Source organism: Aristolochia californica, unplaced genomic scaffold (assembly GCF_029961685.1).
Source record: "Aristolochia californica isolate CCGP_79_NKW_82.1479 unplaced genomic scaffold, dmAriCali1.0.hap1 SCAF_11, whole genome shotgun sequence".
Taxonomy (NCBI): Eukaryota; Viridiplantae; Streptophyta; class Magnoliopsida; order Piperales; family Aristolochiaceae; genus Aristolochia; species Aristolochia californica.
The window spans coordinates 14052780-14072964 of record NW_027181782.1 but is presented as its reverse complement, the minus strand read 5'-3'; the positions used below and the strand labels follow the sequence as shown (position 1 = coordinate 14072964).

The window sequence follows — 20185 nt, the reverse complement described above, 5'->3', positions numbered from 1 at the left end:
TACTGGGGAATTTCACACTGAAATCATGGAAATGCACCGTCATAAACTAATTGGATTGTTATTAAAAAATACATTGATACTGTGTTTATGTCATCATGCTCTTATTTTTAGGATGTTAACAATCTGCTTCACCCAAAGAGTATTTCTATTAGTTACTCTTCTTTCCTACTTAACTGTTCTTATATTTTATTTTTTGAATAAAATTGTGGTCTTATTTATTTCTTTGCAACGGTCTTTATTCTTTCAGGCTTTATATATAATGAACCCAAATAAATTCAGGGCATGTGAGTTTCTTATCCGGTTTCATGAACAACAGCGCGGTGATAAGATCATTGTGTTTGCTGATAATCTTTTTGCACTTACTGAGTATGCTATGAGAGAGAAAGAGAGAGAGAGAGAGAGAGAGAAAGAAAGGAATTTCAAAAGGGAGCAGACGGTAGAGGTGGGGCAGAAGAAGAAAGAGACAAGTCCCCCATCACTGAAAGCCTAGGGAAAAGAGCCATCACAGAAGCTAGCTCTGCATATTTCGGGTGAATTCTGCAACTGGATCAAGAAAATCGACAGTTCAGCTTTTAGGGATTTTTAGTTCTTCCGATGAAAACCAAAAATAAAACCCACATCCCAAAAACTCACTCTCCAGTCAAATTATGCGAAGTAAAGCCCAGAGTTGTCTCAACTTTTCAGTTGCAGAAGATTTTAACTCTCAGAGCAGGGGGCGGGTAACAGATAATCCATCAAAGTCTCCTCTCGCTCTTGTTCTCACCCTCTCGGCCGAAGAAGAAGAAGAAGAAAAAAAAAACAAGGAGAAGAGGAGAAGATATAGGACGGAGAGGCTGCAGAAGAGGGGAAGATATAGGATTGAAGAGACTGTAGAAGATTACAGAGGAGGAGTCTGGTTTTGTTTATGGTTTTGGTGGCAAGTGAGGTGGCCGGCCTTGCAATTATCCTGACATGGGTGTTGGATTTTGTCTTGTAATGAAAGGGAAGAAGGGGATTGGAAGTCTGTTTAGCTCACGGGCCAGGCCATATCATGAGCAAATCATTTGTAATTACTTTTAAGACTCTTAGGGTTCCGCCGCTTTTGGGGCTGGATGGAGTTTATTCCACCATTTTGGAGTCTTCCATCTTTAAGCTCGTTTAGGTATCAATAGAGAAATCAGCCTCCCCTAGCTTGATTCAATTTTTATTATTGACTAATCATATGTAGATGAAATTTATTTATCTAAATATACAATTCAACCCTCTTAAAATGTTGTAAAAAATCAACTTTGTGCATAAATAATTGATATTGAAACAATCAAGACCACATGTAGGACTTACATGAAATAGAGAAGGAGGTAGGACTTAACCTTTGTTAACCCATTATTTCTAAAATACAAAAAAAGTCATTTTCTAGCCATAATAACTAATTTTTTAAATGTTGGAACTCGTGCTATTTAACCCAAACACACCCCGAACAAACTTTCTCTCTCATCACAGTGAAAACCAAACCTCCTAAGCCCTCCCGCATGATTCAAGGAGTTTTTTACCTCCTCTAAAGCTTGAAAGGAAGCCAAACTCGATAATTTTTTTCATTGACCTATGTATTTTTTTACTTGATCATTTAAATCCTTATCGAATGCTTATATTTCAGCCTTTTAAATGTGTGCCAAGTAATTTTAAGTTCATATTTGAATCAATCATAACATTGTGAATAGCTGTGCGGTTGACAACCATTTGAAATCAATTTTGGAGCATCAATAATATCAATACATGTTTGTATGTTGTTTTAGTGGGGTATTTGAAAGGGCCTTTCTTAAGTATTAAAATGTGGATCAAATCTAAGTATTTGACATGCATATACTTTGAGATATTTCAATCATTACATTAAGTAGTTGTATGTGCATTACCCAGTTTGCAATTAAAACCAATCTCGAATTTACATGAAGACTACACTTTTTAATCAAGTCATTGAAGATTATATTGACTTGATTATATTTTTAAATCTATCATTAATGGATATTTTAAGTTGCTAATTACATGGGTAAGTACTTAGAGTTGGTGTACTTATTTGCTTGTGTTTAGATTGTTAAAATCTATCTATTAACATGTAATTTACATTGGACTATATTCTAAGCAAGTAATCATTTGCAATTGGGTCAAACTTTGAATAGGTAAAATCGTCCTAATTCCAAAATTATTTGAGAAAAATTATCGTGGTTGAGAATAGAAGTTGGAAAGTTGTGTTTGTTGTTGTGTTGTGTGAGGCATAAGACCTTGTAGGTAGGCGGTGTTGAAAATCTTTTTGTAGGTTTAAGTTGATGTGCCTAGTGAGTTGTTGCAAATTTGTGGAAAAGTCTAGGCTAGACCACCCTAGTTAGCTATTGGAAAAACCTTTTGCCGGTTAGGCTAGTGAGCTTAGTGAATTGTTGTAAGTCCTTGCATGGCTAGTATTATAATTGGCCTTAAAGACAATTTATTGTAAATATCATAGGCCAACCCCAACTTAACGGAGTTTCAAGGTGCCAAAACATCTTGGGAGGGGGACTAGCAATCTGTGAAAGAATTATGAACCACCTAAAAATATTGTATATGTGTACTTTCTATGTGATTACTCCGGCTTGTACCTTGATCACTATGCATAAATGTAAACTGTGAAATTGGTTTTAAACTATATATTTAGTTTTACACATTGGATTAATTGAAGAAACAAATACATACATTGGAATTAAGCAAAACCATTTAAAATTAAAAGCAAAAGTTAACAAACTTATTCACCACCTGATAGATGCCATATTCTGACATGAGAACTAGGTTAATTATAATAGAATAACCTTTATAATTGTGTTATAGGTGGTTATTTATCGGTTTTCAAATGAAATGAGTATTTATTGAATTTGGCATTAATCACTGTCGATATTGCATATTTTTCTCTCCTGAATTATATTTCATTGTTTTTAAGGTTTATTTCTTCCTGAAATGCTTTTTATAGATTCAATTATGGAATTTCAGGAGAATTTTGGTGGAGAAGGAGATATTTACCAAAATGCCCTTAGTGAAATGGAGGTGATTTCTAGGGCAAATCGTTTTAAAAAAAATAAGATGGTATTAAAGGAAAAGAGGAGCGTCGAAGGCGAGAGGAGAGCGTCAAGAGAAAACAGGGGGCATCGACCAAAACAGAGGACCTTGGACCGGAAACAAGGGAAGACCCGAGAGGAGTTTCCCACCGTCGTTCGCCGCGCCACTGTCTTTCGCCGCGCCACCGTCGTCCACCGCCGTCCACCGCCGTCCAGCAACCGAGAACAAACCCGAGGAGAGCTCGAGAGAGTCTCCGTCGAGGTGAGTTCGACAATGCTAGTTTTCGCTCGCCAGGCCGGGAGGTGATCCGAGAGGGCTTCTCCGGTGCCAATTCCGCATTCTGACCATCCTTCGACGTCTATTACATATTTCCGACCATTCCCGGAGCTATTCCGACTCCGACCGAGACTCGAGAGAGCCAGTTAGAGGACTTCAGCTCTGTTTCGTTCTTCGCCGGATGTCAACTCCGTCCGTCGGCTTCTATCCTTCGTCGTCGGCGTCATCTCTACCTCCGGCCACTCACTCTTGCTACCCGAAGCCATCAATTTTGGGAAATTGCAGCACCCGTGAGAACGAGTTGCTGCCCGAGCGAGAGGAAGGAGAAGGGGAGTAATTCGTCATTTTTTAATTTAATTTTTTATATAGTTTGAACTTAGGTTTTGAATGTTTATTGAATCTGATTTGATAATTAATGTTTATTGAATATTTGTTTTCCAGATATTTGATTAAATTAGCTAATTAGGGTAGGATTATAATTGAGGTTGGATTTTGGTATTTTAATCCAATTTCTGTCTTTCACTCTATGCGCCCGAGAGGGGCTAGACGCAAGGATTGAGAAATCGGATCCGTGGTTACGTGGCGCTCGAGAGAGGCACGAATCACCGTAAAATCCAGAGTTGACGTTTCCTGTTGTGCAAGTAGTTAACCAGATGATTGCTTGATAATTTAGGATATAATTAGTGTTTAGTTAATATTAATTCATCATATTTGGTTAGGCTAGTTGACTGAAGAATACACAAAATTCAGTCCTCCCTGTGGATATGACCCTCGGTTCCCGCTAAATTACATGAACGATTCGTACGCTTGCGAGGTATTAAAGCCGATGTAACTAAATTCTACATCAAGTTTTTGGCGCCGTTGCCGTTGATCACTATGCATAAATGTAAACTGTGAAATTGGTTTTAAACTATATATTTAGTTTTACACATTGGATTAATTGAAGAAACAAATACATACATAGGAATTAAGCAAAACCATTTAAAATTAAAAGCAAAAGTTAACAAACTTATTCACCACCCTTCTAAATTTGTTCCTTGCCAACCTTACAAACTATGCCTAATATATACAAAGCATGTGAGAGCATATAACATATTGTGGCCTTTTATCTCCAACTCAGTTTTTTTTCTAAATTTCACATCTATTAAAATCCCAACCCCAAAGTTAGGAGTCTCACAATGAGAATCTGCACCAGATAGAAAAAGGAACTGTTGGCCATCTCTATGTAGGATCCCTTTTGTTCCAGGTTCATAATAGACTACTCAGTCCCTCCCCCACCCCCCACCAAACACAAAAACCCTAGTTTCGATTTCCATGCTTTGATCCTCAGATCATCATTCCCATCATCATCGTCATCTTCGATATCATCTGCGACTGAGTCCTGGGCCCAGACTGACATCTTCTTGTCGATATCAGCCACCATCGCCAACCAGTGCTTGCATGCCTGGCCATGTGTGCGCCAAAGGGCATGTCCATGTCTTCTCATAGTTCTTCGTTTCAGCTGCACTTAGAACGAATTAGACACTCCATCTTCAGTTGTTTTAAGTTCAGTAAATCCATATTTGAGCTCTTAGTGGGTACATCTATGTCTGCATGGATATGGTAAACCATGGGAATTGACGTAGTCAATATAACAAACACATGCAGAAGCAGCATATACTGATCAACAAACCCAGATGCATTGCTAGCTCCGACTCCCGTGAGGGGTTCGGTTCTGGCATGCCATGTCCATGTCGACGATTCTGCTTTCACGGTGGGGTTGTTTCCAGCTATTTTCAGTTCCCCTCTACCTCCATTTGTAGGCAGTAGAGTTATTGCTACTATTCCATTCTTGACCAGTTCTTACAATGGATGCTTGAAACAGCATCGTTCCTTGCTCTGCTGCAGTAGGTACATAGACACCTCTGTTGGCATTTCACCATTACAAGAAAGAGAAAAAAAAGGGTCTTGATTCCATTTCCATGGAGATTACATTTTCCTTCTTTTGAGTGGTTGCTCAACAAAATTCACATGTGAGACTGTCTTCCACTATCAAACAGCTGTTCAGAGAGAGAGTGGTCCCAACAAAATTACTGGGAGACCCAAATGATCTGTCTGATGAAAAAAAGGAGGGTTTATAGTTCTTTCCATGAAGATCCAAGTCAAGGAGGACGACAAAGGACAGAGATGTTGTTTTCTAACGTGGGTTATTCACACTGTAGAGATTGGCATCTGTATCAAGTCGAGATAAAAAGCCAAAACAAGAATGGTCAAGGAAGACAGGATTTCTTGATATCTGAAACGCATGGAGCTCAAGGACAGTATAAGAAGAATCTCAAGCAAAGCATATAATGAGAACGAGGTAAGTTAAAGCTGGAGAGTTTTTTTACTCTCTGTGAGAATTTTGAGGGTTTCTAAGCTTTTAGAAACAATAGCTATTCTGGAGTTTCTTCAATGGGATTCTCCTGAATTTTATTTTAAAAGCCCTGATGGGAGTAAGGAATGTTAGCATGTGCTCTCAGGATGCCCTTACTCAATTTGAAGTGTGAACAAACTCGGGGCCTTATTTAAATGTGTTTTTGGAGTTCAACCAGTAGATATGAAAGCCAAATAGTAGGACATTTTTATCAAATTTTGAGCTTTTGGGGTTTGGAGAAGGAGACATTTTCTCTCTCTCTCTCTCTCTCTCTCTCTCTCTCTCTCTCTCTCTCTCTCTCTTTTTCCTGACTATATTTGTTTTAAATTCATGCAAGTTAAAATGTCAGTGAGGAGAACCCAATCATTGCAAGAGATTGGACTTTCTAATGTGGGTAGGAGGGGCTGTTCGAGGCACCTGAGGGTCCCAAGGAGGTGAATCTCATGTGGTACTAACTTAAAAGGCTCTATTCTTGGAAAGATTTTTTTTAATTGGTTTTCTGCTGTTAATTTTGCTGACACTGGGCTAATTGAGGCATGGCTTGTTAATGGACATTATATTTGGAAAAATTCAGCTGACAAAATAAAGTTATGATCTTTTGTTAATTAAGAACATAAAAAAAATGAAGTAAGAGAGATGAAGATAAGGAAAAAGAAAGAAGTAAAGTAGTAGAAGACGAAGGAAGAAGAAGAAAGAAAAGAGAAACATTTAAAGAGGGCAAACTTGAAAAATTCGACTACACCTCACTCATGCATTGCATTTACTTAAGTATGAGAGTGATTACATGATTGCAAAATTACCCCCAAGGTTCTCAATAAACTACACTCGTACATATTTTAATTAACTTTTAACACTCCTCCTCAAGCTAAGAAATATGCATCAAATAATACCAGTTTGGAGCACGAGGTATCACACTATGCTCCATGCAATGCCTTAGTAAATATATTTGTCAATTGATGTTCAATTCTCATATGAGGGGTTATGATTCTTCCACTTAGTACACTTAATCTTTGGTGAAATGACCATATAATTTGATGAACTTCGTTGGTTCATAAAAAACAAATTATTGGCTATAAAGATAAAGGTCTGATCATCACTTGATAACTATCAATCAAATTTACCTCCACACCAAATTTTGACAAAAGAGATTGTATCTGGATCATTTCACAAGTGATAGGTGCCATAGATTTGCATTCAGCCTCTGTACTTGATCTTGCTATTACTTCTTGTTCATTTACTTTTCAATGCTCCAAATGTTCCCAACAAAGGTACAATAACCAGTGCTTGACTTCATGTCACCTTTTATCTAACATAGTCTCTAGCATAGTAGTCCATCACTTTTATCTGATGCTAATACTTACAAAATATTTTCTCCCTAGTCCTCCTTTTAGATGCTAAAGTATTCATTGAACAGCCTTTGCATGAACTTTTCTATCTTTTCCCATAAACCTACTAACTAGTCCCACAACATACAATATATCGGCCTCATCACCAATAACATATATGAGCTTTCCAACTAAGCATATATAAGAAGTTAGATCTTTTAAAGGAGGAGAACTAGCATAAAATAAATCATGATTAGGTTCTAGTGGTGTATCAACTAGTTTAGCTCCCAATAATTCAATTTCACTTAGAAGATAAATTATAGATTTCCTTTGAGACAAAATAATACATGATTTGTTTCTTGCCACATCTATTTCCAAAAAAAGTATTTAAGAATCCCAAAGTCTTTAATTTGAAAATGCTTTTGAAGATAGGCATTAATCTTAACAAGTCCACCTTTGTCATCTCCAGACAAAATTTTATCATCTACATAAAGTACTATCAATATCACACAACTTGTTACTCTTTCCAAAATAAATATAGATTGATCATAGTTACTTCTATGAAATTGAAACCCTAGAACAACACGATTGAATTGCTCAAACTATGATCGAAGGGTTTGTTTCAACCCATAAATGGCTTTATGCAATTTGCATGCTTTACTTAACTCTCCCTAAGCAACAAAACTAGGTGGTTGTTCTATATAGACTTTTGCATTGAGATCACTGTATAAAAAATGTCATCCAATTGTTGAAGTGAGCATCCCTTTTTCACAACCATAGATATCAAATTGGTTTGAATTTAATTTAGCAACTAGGAAAAATCTCACACGATAGTCAATGCCGTAAGTTTGTATGTGATTTAGTTACCAATTGAGCTTTGACTTGAATGGTAAAGACCCATATGCAATCTACATTTTTGGCATTTAGGGGAGGAATATAAAGAGATACCAAGTACTCTAAGACACAAGAGCAACACTTTCCTCTTCAATTCTAGATTTTCAATGAGGACTCTAAAAAGCTTCGACACAAGTAATGGGAACACATGAAACATCAAGAGTAGACAAAACAAACCTTATAGCAAGAAGAGAATCAATCAAATGATGACAAAAACTTTGAGATGGGAAATCAAGTACATTGTCTAACTCCCTTCCTAATAACAACAAGCAAATGCAAATTAGGAAATAAGGAAGAGGAGGACTCTCCTTCGGAAGAAATGACTACAGGGAGCCTTGAAGAGGCGCATCACAATTCTCAACTCTGCCATTATCTGTATCTTCCAATGCATTCATTGGTAGGACAATAAGTATTTCCCCATGAGAATGATATTTGAACATGTTGGGCCGGTAGTTAAGGATTATCTTAAAAGAAGGAAACATATGTCGAAACATACCAAGTTCTACTTTGAGGGTCATAACATCTATATACCCTTTCTCAAATCTAGGGTAACCCATGAAAAACACTGAATGGATCAATAATACATTTTTTTTCTTGGATGGACTTGAATTATTATTAAATTCCATGGTTTAATCCATATGAACTACGTTTTATAACTTTATATAAAATTTGACTTTTACGATCTTTAAGGTCTTCCACTTTACTTGCCATCTTCATAATAGTTTTCTTTCAATTTTTCCTTTGGGGTATTGACTCAACAACTTAAATCTTCTATTTTCTCGCTCCAACTCATACCATAGACCACTAGAGTGTGTAATAAAGGGTATGTATCTAACAACATCAATACTTTTTTTCACTTCAATTTCCTATTTAATGCACAATTGATGGCAATTCAGCTGTTGTAAGAGATGATTTAGTTAGTTTTAATAGTTGCATAAGACATTAACATCAACGCTTAACGATCATTTGTGTCGACTTAGGAAAATCAAACGGTGAGAAAATTATTTTTTCTTTTACTAATTTTCTCATTGGATGATGTTTTTATTGACAAATTCTCTTAGAAAATTTTCTTGCATTTGTGATGCCATTGAAAATAAAATAAAATAATAATTATGTGGCTGTAGTGTTTACAATTGGAACAAAATAAGAAATTAAATATAGAAAATGAGCAATCAACAAAAATCTTCTTGGCTTACTTTTCCCATGATATCAGATTAAACAATAAGAAACATAGTTATTTTTTTAAAAGACAAGAAGATCAAAAAGAAAACTTTTTCTATTCATTAAATAGTGCAAATATTAGAAAAAAATTAAAAAAAAAATTCCTCTATTTATTTTTCTTATAATGTTCTATCGGCATATACACACCCTTAAATTTTTTATGACTCGTTACATGTAATCTCCATAACATAAGTAAAATATGTGCTAGCTAGGGTATACCTTGTTATTTTTCAATCATGTTTCTCATGACCTCCACAAACTTGAGGTTACATTGTCCTCATCAAAGACTCGGGTCCAACACATAATCAAAACTAGGAGTGTGCGAAAAAAAAAAAACTTAAATTCACTCCGTTGGGTGGAGAAGGGATAGAAGGAGAAAACCCTAAGTTCAGGTCAAGTTTGGGACTCGAGGTCCAACACATAATCAAAGTTAGGAGTGGGCAAAAAAAAAAAAACTTAAATTCACTCCGTTGGGAGGAGAAGGGATGGAGGGAAAGAAACCGAAGTTGGAGGTAGGCTTGGGTTTTCCCAAATTTGGCCTAAACTTGATGGAAATACCTTATTGATATTTTTTTAAAATTAAAATAACATATATATAAAACTTATCTATTTTTTTATTTTTTATTATTTATATTTTGACATTGTATAATAATTTTATGCATTGTATTCTTTAACTATTTTTATATTTAAAAAATATTTTAATTGGAGAATTACTAGGTTGATTTGGGAATGAGACAATGGATAATGTTTGATTTCTAAACCGTTCGGGTTTCTGAGTTGGGGTTCGGGTTCTCAAAACCGGACCCATGCTTTCGCCTCTGAATTAACCCGTTTTTTCTTTGGCCGGACTAGCTCAAACGGCGTTTATTATATCGCTGGTTTATACGAATCGAGGCAAGCAGGGTACGAAGTCTGTGTGTTTTTTTTCTCCCTCATTATTTGGGTTTTTATCGACCTCGCGACTCTGCAACTCTGCTGCTGTCTTCTCGTCGATGGCGGTTAGGGCGACAGTATCTCGTTTCCCGACCGATCCCGATGCACAGGAAGCCTCCGGCCTTCCTTGGGGAGTCACCGTTTCCCCATTTTCTCCAGTTGACGAGCTTGGTAACCCCCCTGTTTCCGGGTCCAACGGTAACCTTGTTCCTAGCTGCGATTAGGGCGACAGTATCTCGTTTCCCGACCGATCCCGATGCACAGGAAGCCTCCTGCCTTCCTTGGGGAGTCACCGTTTCCCCATTTTCTCCAGTTGACGAGCTTGGTAACCCCCCTGTTTCCGGGTCCAACGGTAACCTTGTTCCTCGCTGCGATTAGGGCGACAGTATCTCGTTTCCCGACCGATCCCGATGCACAGGAAGCCTCCGGCCTTCCTTGGGGAGTCACCGTTTCCCCATTTTCTCCAGTTGACGAGCTTGGTAACCCCCCTGTTTCCGGGTCCAACGGTAACCTTGTTCCTCGCTGCGATAATTGCTGGGCGTATTTCAATTCCTACTGCGAGCTTGAACAATGGGCTTGGACTTGTGCTCTTCCTAGTTTTTTGTTGTACTTCTGAACATAAATGCAGCATCTGAGGAGTTTTTGGAGTTGATCAAAAGTGCGCTACTGGCTGCTTTAGAAGGTGGGCAATTGTTTATCTCAGTATTGGCCTTCATAAGGTGATCAATATTTTAGAAGATCACCCTCAGCTTTTCACACATTTGTGGTTGCATTGGTAATTATTATTCTTGTTATGATAATGTTTTAATACCAATTACCTTTTACATTTGCAGCACTTGGGCCGGGTTCTCTGTTTGGGCTTGTTACATTCAGTCATAAGATAGGCTTATACGATGTGCAAGGACCCATACCAGTTGTCAAAAATGTCTTTATTCCCCCCAGATACAGATGCTTCATTGCCCTTTGAGCTTGAAGATGCCATGCCATTGTTTTCTTTCTTGGCTCCTGTATGTTTATGATGGACAATGTCAACATACCCTTGACTTCAAATTGTTAAAAAAAAAGAATCTCTACCAACACTACAATCAATTGGAAAATGGATTTTAGCGAAGGTTTGGTTCATTCTCCAACAGGTAGATACTTCCAAAGACCGAATAGCTGCAGCCTTGGAAACACTGAAACCTACAACTTCATGGGAAAGAACTATAGCTGCTGGACAAGGACTTGATGGTATATTATTAGGTGGCAGAGGTTTTGGAGCTGCAATGGAGGCTCTAATTAACTACCTTGGATCAGAATACGGAAATACATTTGCACTGGGTATGGTAAAGTCCAATTCTTACTTCCCTGTGCTTCTTTTACATTATCATGGACCAAAATAAATTAACATATGTTTCTTTTATAGTCATCTTTGTTCTAACTATTTAGTGATGTTTGTTGAAAATCAAGTAAATGCATATTACCTGTAAATGGATTTACAGAATGACATTTTGTTTCTTAGGAAGTGGTCTTGAATTGCAAAGCCTCCATCCTCGGATGAGAAAAGGCTTCTGATTCCCATTGAGGATGGAGCAGTGCTATGAGGAAATTTCGGTTAATCTTTCAACTTATTGACATCTAGTGGCACCAGATTTAGATCATCAAACATTCTTGCAGCTACTGCCACCAAAGTGTGTCATCCATGTTTGATGTCTTCCTCTTTTCCATGCACAAGATATATCTGGTTCTGTTTTCCTTATGGGTAGACTTATTCTTTCAACTAAAATCTATCATTAACTTTTTTCTAATAAAATCTTTTTCATTATTGAAAAAATGGCCTGTACCCCTTATTGCTGGATGCTCTCTCTTTAAAAAAGTTGAGTGTTTTCATTGTTCTTTTCCCATTGATGTTCATTAGTCATATGCATGCAACTTATTGTGAGGGATAAATCTGGAGAGTCATTCCTTGTTTTTCTATTCGTATTTTTGAAGATTTCTGCTTTGAATCTAGGATTGTCTTTATCCCTCACTATGAAAAGTATATGTTAATTCTATTAATTATGTCTTGTGAAACCCTAAATGTTGCCAATTGAAAGAATTGGTTTTTCAATGGTTGATTATCAGTTTCCTGGAAAAGCACTGGTCACAATTTTTTTGGATACTTCCTCTTACCAGGTAATAACATGTTCTTTTCCTTGGGTGAAGTGTTTCCTCTCAAGGGCGACAATAGGGGCCTGGAAGAATATCTTGTCTCAATTTACCTTTCTGAATTTTGTTTTCTTAAAATTGACTGTACTAATTGTATTAGTATTTATAAACATTCGTTTATTGGTTATGTGGCTCCAAAATCGACTGCATTAGTGATTATCAGCATTTGTTTATTAGATATTTATGTGGGTCAAAAATTGATTGCAGCTAGGGTTTTTACATTTTTGTCTGGTCCTCCTGATTATGGAGCCAGTCAATTAGATACAAGGCGTTATGGTGAGCAATATGCCAGTAAAGGAGAGGATGCAGACTGTGCACTGCTTCCTGAGCAGACACCCTTCTACAAAGAACTGGTAAATTGCCTTATGCCTTATGCCTCTATATACAACCAAGTGCTGAAATGGTTGAGTTTTGTAGAATCTACAGACCTTTGGAAAAATAACCCATGATGACTTTGCACAGGCAGCTGTTGCTGTTCAATCGGGGGTTTGTGTGGACATATTTGCTGTTACCAATGAATATACAGACTTAGCTTCATTAAAATTCCTTAGCATCGAGAGTGGCGGCTCACTGTTTCTGTACTCTAATACTGATGACTCTACACTTCCTCAGGACATGTAAGTTGATTTGCTTATATCCATCATTTTGAGAAATCATACTTTTTTTTTTTGTTGTGAATGAACGTGGAATCACTTTTTTTGAATGATTGAAGAATGACATTTTTTTTGAAATGATGTAGAATGACATTAACTGTTCATCTGCATTGAAGAGTAAAATTCACTCTTAATTACTCAGAAAATATTTTTTTAATAGGGATCATTTTTTTTTAAATCGATTTTGGTGAGACGATTTGGCCTGCTCATTCATTCATGGGGTGCCATACTGTGAAAAGATCATGCTTGTAATGTTAGAGCTTAGGTGTTGCATGGGTTCAGTTATGCAGTGGAAAGTTGAATTTACTTTTACCTGTGTCGGCCTAGTTGCGTCCTCGGGATAACCCACACTAGTCAGCCTCCCTTGCATACAAATAGTTGGCACACGATAAACCTTTTCTCATATACACAAATCTGTCTACATACAAGATATTCGAGTGCTCCTTTGAGTCTCTTTGTCAATGTCTGATTGATTAACACTCATCCAGCCCCCCTATATGTAGTTGGGGAAATTGCTGGCCACATGCCCCTTCGAATGGTCATGTGCTTCTTGGCGCATGCCTCCTCATGTACAACTGCCCCAGCTAACACCCCATGACCCACGTGACTAGAAACCGTTTAGGAACCATTATAAGCTGAATTTTGATGGTAGCGCCTTTGGGAACCCGGGTTTGGATGATTTTGGTGGGGTGATTTTTGATCCGGGGCGGCACTGCCATACTCTCTTATTGTGGCCCTCTCGGAATTGCTGACTCGACCATTGCTGAGCTCTCTGGTCTCCTTCACGGCTTGTGTATTTTTAAGGATCGCTTTAGTGGTCTCCTTATCATGGAGGGAGACTCCAAGGTCGTCATCGGATGGTGCTCCACCTCATCCTTCCCCCGTGGCGTCACTGGCAGATTTTTTTTGACATTTTGGATATTGTATCCACCATTTCTTGTACTTTGTCTCATATACTTAGATCAGCCATTTCGGTTGCTGATTTGTGTGCCTAGGTCCCCCCTTTAATATCTTATTGTTAGGGGAGGTCTCCCTTGATGTATCTTCCCTTTCTTTGAAATAAGTTTATCATCATTAAAAAAAAAGTTGGCTGCCACTAATCTGACTTGCCTCCATGCCTTGGTGTTCAGGCACTAGTCCGTATGTGCCCAGCCTATACGTGCAGTGCCTAGGGGTGGCATCGAGTCGAGTCGAGCCGAGTTTGAATCTGCATATGTTCAAGTTGGGCTTGATTTAAATACTTCGAACTCAAGTTAGAGCCGAGCCCAGCCTTAAGCTTAAAATTGGAATTGAGCTTGAGCAGGGTTCAAGCTCCAACCTACATTTAAAACTTTGCATAAAATACAAGTCAAATAAACTGTGCATAAAATTATGCATAAATTTTACTTAAAATTGGGCATGACCTTTGTACATAAACTCTGCATAAAATTGTCTATAAATTTTGCATAAAATTGTTTATAAACACTGCATAATATTATGCCAATGGGACTAATATAAAAACATGACCTATATACAAAATGTGACTTTCATATACATTTCCCACTCTCTTGAGCCTAGCCAAACTCGAACCTGTATATGTTCGAGCTTTGCTTGATTTGAATACTTTGAACTTGAGTTCGAGCTCAAGCTTAGCTTTGAGACTAAAATTGGAATCGAGCTCAAGCCCAAGAATTTTAACCAAATTTGAGCTCAAGCTCGAGTCGGGTTTGAACTTTAACCTACATTTAAAACTTTCCATAAAATACATATTTAATATTAAGTTCAAAGAATCCTAAAAGTATGGAAAACAAATAGAGATAATCTTGCATATCAGAGTTATTAAGAAACAAAATATGACTAGATCTATAACTCATAAAGGATCTCAAAATAATTTGTATTGCATAAATTCTGTACTACATTGCATGGAGAGAATAAGGATGAAGGAGATCAAATGGGAGAAATGAGCTTACCTGTGGCTGACATATATTCTGTGACTTTCGTCTGCAACGCCCAGGTCAGCAATGTCTAAATGCGGTTGTGCGATGAAGAGATTGATAGCGCTGAAGATGGAACATGGCGGAAATAGGTTGAGGAAGGACTGAAATACGAAACTTCCGTAAAAATCTGAGCATGCATATTACTAGTGGTTGGTAATATGCATGCTCTCTTTTCTTTTCTTTTCCATTTTCCTTGTGCATCCAAACAAGAGAAACCACATTTTTCTTTTTTTTCTCTCTTATTTTTCATGGGCATCCAAACAAGAGAATCGATCTTTTAGTCCCATTCCTCTTCTTGGGTAAATCTTCCTCAACGTCCGTCATTTTTGAATAACTGGTGCGCCCAACACTGTCAATAATACCATACGGTTTGACATTGTGCACAGCCCCTTTAGGGAAAAACCTCGCGGAAGGGAGCCAGTCCTGGTTATGAAAAAGCTGAGTCTCATCCCGCTCCGACCACAGATCGTTGCCTCCAGAAAATTGAGACCTGTTAGCCAAAGCCTTCAATTGCTCGTCGGCTTTGATGGAAAAGAGAGTTGGGGCTCACTCAAGCTCAGAAACTGCGGCTCTAAGTTCTGCCCTCTGCCTCATTTCGTAAATCTGGCACTCACGGCAAAGACGGGCCTTTAGGAGTTGTTTGGCTTTTGTGGCCTGCATCCGCTTCCACTGTCATTTCGAGACTCCGCCGAGGTAGGTACAAGGCCCCCCACCCAGTTTGCCACGAGGTCAGATGAGCCTAAACTCACTTAGGCTAGTGGAACTCCAACTCCCGTGATGGCCTACCTTCAATTCGTCAATGGTAGTACAACCTCTCACCCCTTAGATCAACGTTGCAAACTCCTTCCTCTCAAATGAAACACGAGCAATGAAAAGATAGAAAGACAATGGAATAGGAAGAGAAAGTAACCTTGTATTAATACTAGAGAAGATTACAAGGAGTGGCCGTCCAAGGTGGAAGGCCAGCACTCTACAAAAACTCTCCCTCTCGTCTATGCTGAATGAATCTACAAGGGTTGAATGCCTTGGTATTTACAGGCTTCAACCCCTCCCTTCTCTCATGCTTCCGTCCAATGAGAGCAGAGATCCTCCCTTATCAAATCTCCTTGATTTGATCCTCCATTCAAATCCTTGATTTGCTCCTTTTTCTTAAAATTTGTTTTACCATTGTTATTTTCCTTAGACACTTTGTTAGCCGAATCATTCTTTCTCTCATATTCGGTTAACTTTTCAGCAGTAGATAAAACTGAAGCTAATGTCTTTACTTCCCGTCTTCTCAATTCTTGCTCAGCCCATGAGAAGTAAAGACATTAGCTTCAGCTTTATCTACTGCTGAAAAGTTAACCGAATATGAGAGAAAGAATTATTTGGCTAACAAAGTGCCCAAGAAAAATAACAATGGTATAACGAATTTTAAGAAGAAGGAGAAAGGGGAGAAGAAGTCATGGGCAAAGGACGCCAAGGCTAGGCCGGAAGAGAAGAAACGAGGGGACAAACAGAAAAAGAAGGTCCATTGTTTCATATGCGAGGGATTGTCTTAGAAAGAGGTATACAATACTAAATTGGAAATTATGGCCAGAAAAATAGAAAACTGTGAGGCAGGAATAACTCTTCTCAAACATAGATTAGATACAATAGAAAAAGATTCTTATGATGGTATCACTGTAGGATTAGAAGAACCAGAATATTCCTACGTATGTAACCAAGATAAATTTTTTTCCAGTATCCTTGTTAGAGCAAAGATTATTTTCCCGAACAAACAATCCCTCGTGTTAGATGCTTTAGTAGATTTCGGCTGTACCAAATGTATTATCCATAGAAGATTAGTTCCTCCTCAGTTCCTTAAGAAAACCAATAAATAAGTGTTTAACCAATAGGTAGAAGGTACCTATAACCCATATACAACCTATTTTGATGAAGGCAAAATCCAGTTCTTTACCAACTGTTCAACTTTTTCTGGATCTTATCCTTGACCTTTAACATGGGTTAGAGATCTCAAACTCAAAGTAGACTTTATTTTAGGTCTTAATTTTATTCTTCATAACAATGGTTCTCTTTACTCCTTGTTTGCAATGTCCTTTTTACAACTATCTTTATAATTAATGTTCTGTCTTTTAGGGCAAGTGTTGGCTAAGTGTTCTGTCTGACAGAACATTAAAAGATAGAAGTGTTTTTGGAACTTCCTTCTGGAAGTTTTTACAACTATCTTTTCCTTCTCTTACGATTGCTTTCATGCTTATACTTTTCATAATATTAGGCATTGTTCTTGTTACCTTAATACTTACTGCTTTTATTGTGTGTTGAGTATTTTCGTTTTTGTTCATATTTACTACTTTATTTTAAGACGTCATTACAGAAAGGTATATAAGGCTGGAAACTACTGGGTGAGGGCTAAGCCCTGACAAACGCCTCTGCCTCAGTTGAGCCAAGCGTTGCTCTCGGTTGTCACAACACCGCTGTACCTTTTTATGTATATTTGGTTAATTAATAAGATAATAAAACAGTTTTTGAGATTTGTTTTGCGAATATTACCTATATATTACTTATACTTAGGATTATTATTTAATACCTTAAGAGATTATTGTGCAATATCATAGGAACTTATAGCAACATATTGTTCTTGGTAATAATAGCATTAGAATTATTTGGATATTTTATATTTCTCCCATAACAAGTAGATAATCTTTTAGCCTCTGATATATTCTTATTCCTTAATATTTTAGCCAGAATCATAGATAGTACCTTAGATACATGATTTTTATCTTTGTAGCTTTAACAATAGTCTTTTGTAATTTAGTTATCTTTAGTTTTGTCTGATTTACCTTATTTTTATATTCATACAGAAGATTTGTAGAGACTCCTAGGCAAATATTTATACCTAGAAGACAAGTAATTAGAAGAACCCCAAATAATTCACCTCTAAATACTCCAAATTAAAGCAGATTATAGTAGTACCCCTCCGAATTGGTATCTATAGGATGGGAGGGAGGGAGGCTAAGTGTTTTGACAGAACATTAAAGACAAAAGCGTTTTAGGAACTACCTTCTGGCTAAGTGTTCTGACAGAACATTAAAAGACAAAAAGCGTTTTAGGAACTACCTTCTGGAAGTTTTTACAACTATCTTTTCTTTCTCTTACGATTGCTTTCATGCTTATACTATTCATAATATTAGGCATCGTTCTTGTTACCTTAATACTTACTGCTTTTATTGTGTGTTGAGTATTTTCGTTTTTGTTCATATTTAATACTTTATATTCAGACGTTATTACAGAAAGGTATATAAGGCTGGAAACTAACAAATGCCTCTGCCTCAGTTGAGCCAAGCGTTGCTCTCGGTTGTCACAACGCCGCTGTACCTTTTTATGTATATTTTGTTAATTAATAAGATAATAAAACAGTTTTTGAGATTTGTTTTGCGAATATTACCTATATATTACTTATACTTAGGATTATTATATAATACCTCAAGAGATTATTGTGCAATATCATAGGAACTTATAGCTACATATTGTTCTTGGTAATAATAGCATTAGAATTATTTGGATATTTTATATTTCTCCCAGAACAAGTAGATAATCTTTTAGCCTCTGATATATTCTTATTCCTTAATATTTTAGCCAAAATCATAGATAATACCTTAGATACATGATTTTTATCTTTATAGCTTTAACAATAGTCTTTTGTAATTTAGTTATCTTTAGTTTTGTCTGTTTTACCTTATCTTTATATTCATACAGAAGATTTTTAGAGACTCCTAGGCCAATATTTATACCTAGAAGACAAGTAATTAGAAGAACCCCAAATAATTCACCTCAAAATACTCCAGATTAAAGCAGATTATAGTAGTACCCCTCCGAATTGGTATCTACAAGGAGGGAGGGAGGGAGGCTAAGTGTTTTGACAGAACATTAAAAGACAGAAGCGTTTTAGGAACTACCTTCTGGCTAAGTGTTCTGACAGAACTTTAAAAGACAGAAGTGTTTTAGGAACTACCTTCTGGAAGTTTTTACAACTATCTTTTCCTTCTCTTCCGATTGCTTTCATGCTTATACTTTTCATAATATTACGCATCGTTCTTGTTACCTTAATACTTATTGCTTTTATTGTGTGTTGAGTATTTTCGTTTTTGTTCATATTTACTACTTTATTTTAAGACGTTATTTCAGAAAGGTATATAAGGCTGGAAACTACTGGGTGAGGGCTAATCCCTGACAAATGCCTCTGCCTCAGTTGAGCCAAGCGTTGCTCTTGGTTGTCACAACGCTGCTGTACCTTTTTATGTATATTTTGTTAATTAATAAGATAATAAAACAGTTTTTGAGATTTGTTTTGCGAATATTACCTATATATTACTTATACTTAGGATTATTATATAATACCTCAAGAGATTATTGTGCAATATCATAGGAACTTATAGCTACATATTGTTCTTGGTAATAATAGCATTAGAATTATTTGGATATTTTATATTTCTCCCAGAACAAGTAGATAATCTTTTAGCCTCTGATATATTTTTATTCCTTAATATTTTGGCCTGAATCATAGATAGAACCTTAGATACATGATTTTTATCATTATAGCTTTAACAATAGTCTTTTGTAATTTAGTTATCTTTAGTTTTATCTGTTTTACCTTATCTTTATATTCATACAGAAGATTTGTAAAGACTCCTAGGCAAATATTTATACCTAGAAGACATCTAATTAGAAGAACCCCAAATAAATCACCTCTAAATACTCCAGATTAAAGCCGATTAAAGTAGTACCCCGCGGGAGGGAGGGAGGAAGGGAGGCTAAGTGTTCTGTCTGACAGAACATTAAAAAAGACAAAAGCGTTTTGGAACTACCTTCTAGAAGTTTTTACAACTATCTTTTCTTTCTCTTACGATTGCTTTCTTGCTTATACTTTTCATAATATTAGACATCGTTCTTCTTACCTTAATACTTACTGCTTTTATTGTGTGTTGAGTATTTTTCGTTTTTGTTCATATTTACTACTTTATTTTAAGATGTTATTACAGAAAGGTATATAAGGCAGGAAACTACTGGGTGAGGGCTTAGCCCTCACAAACGCCTCTGCCTCAGTTGAGCCAAGCGTTGCTCTCGGTTGTCACAACGCCGCTGTACCTTTTTATGTATATTTGGTTAATTAATAAGATAATAAAACAGTTTTTGAGATTTGTTTTGCGAATATTACCTATATATTACTTATACTTAGGATCATTATATAATACCTTAAGAGATTATTGTGCAATATCATAGGAACTT

At 36.8% G+C, this 20185-nt stretch overlaps 1 protein-coding gene across 1 annotated transcript in view; it reads left to right on the top strand.

Annotated features, from left to right (window-relative positions):
* Nucleotides 1-10268: 10268 nt before the first annotated feature.
* Nucleotides 10269-20185, top strand: part of LOC137944643 (protein transport protein SEC23 D-like) — a 69993-nt gene continuing 60076 nt past the window's right edge. Inside the window, 7 exon segments of the mRNA XM_068790348.1 lie at nucleotides 10269-10697; nucleotides 10700-10783; nucleotides 10935-11035; nucleotides 11037-11108; nucleotides 11235-11421; nucleotides 12496-12641; nucleotides 12751-12905. Of these exon segments, the coding sequence (XP_068646449.1) occupies nucleotides 10358-10697; nucleotides 10700-10783; nucleotides 10935-11035; nucleotides 11037-11108; nucleotides 11235-11421; nucleotides 12496-12641; nucleotides 12751-12905 (1085 nt within the window). The 5' untranslated portion in view covers nucleotides 10269-10357.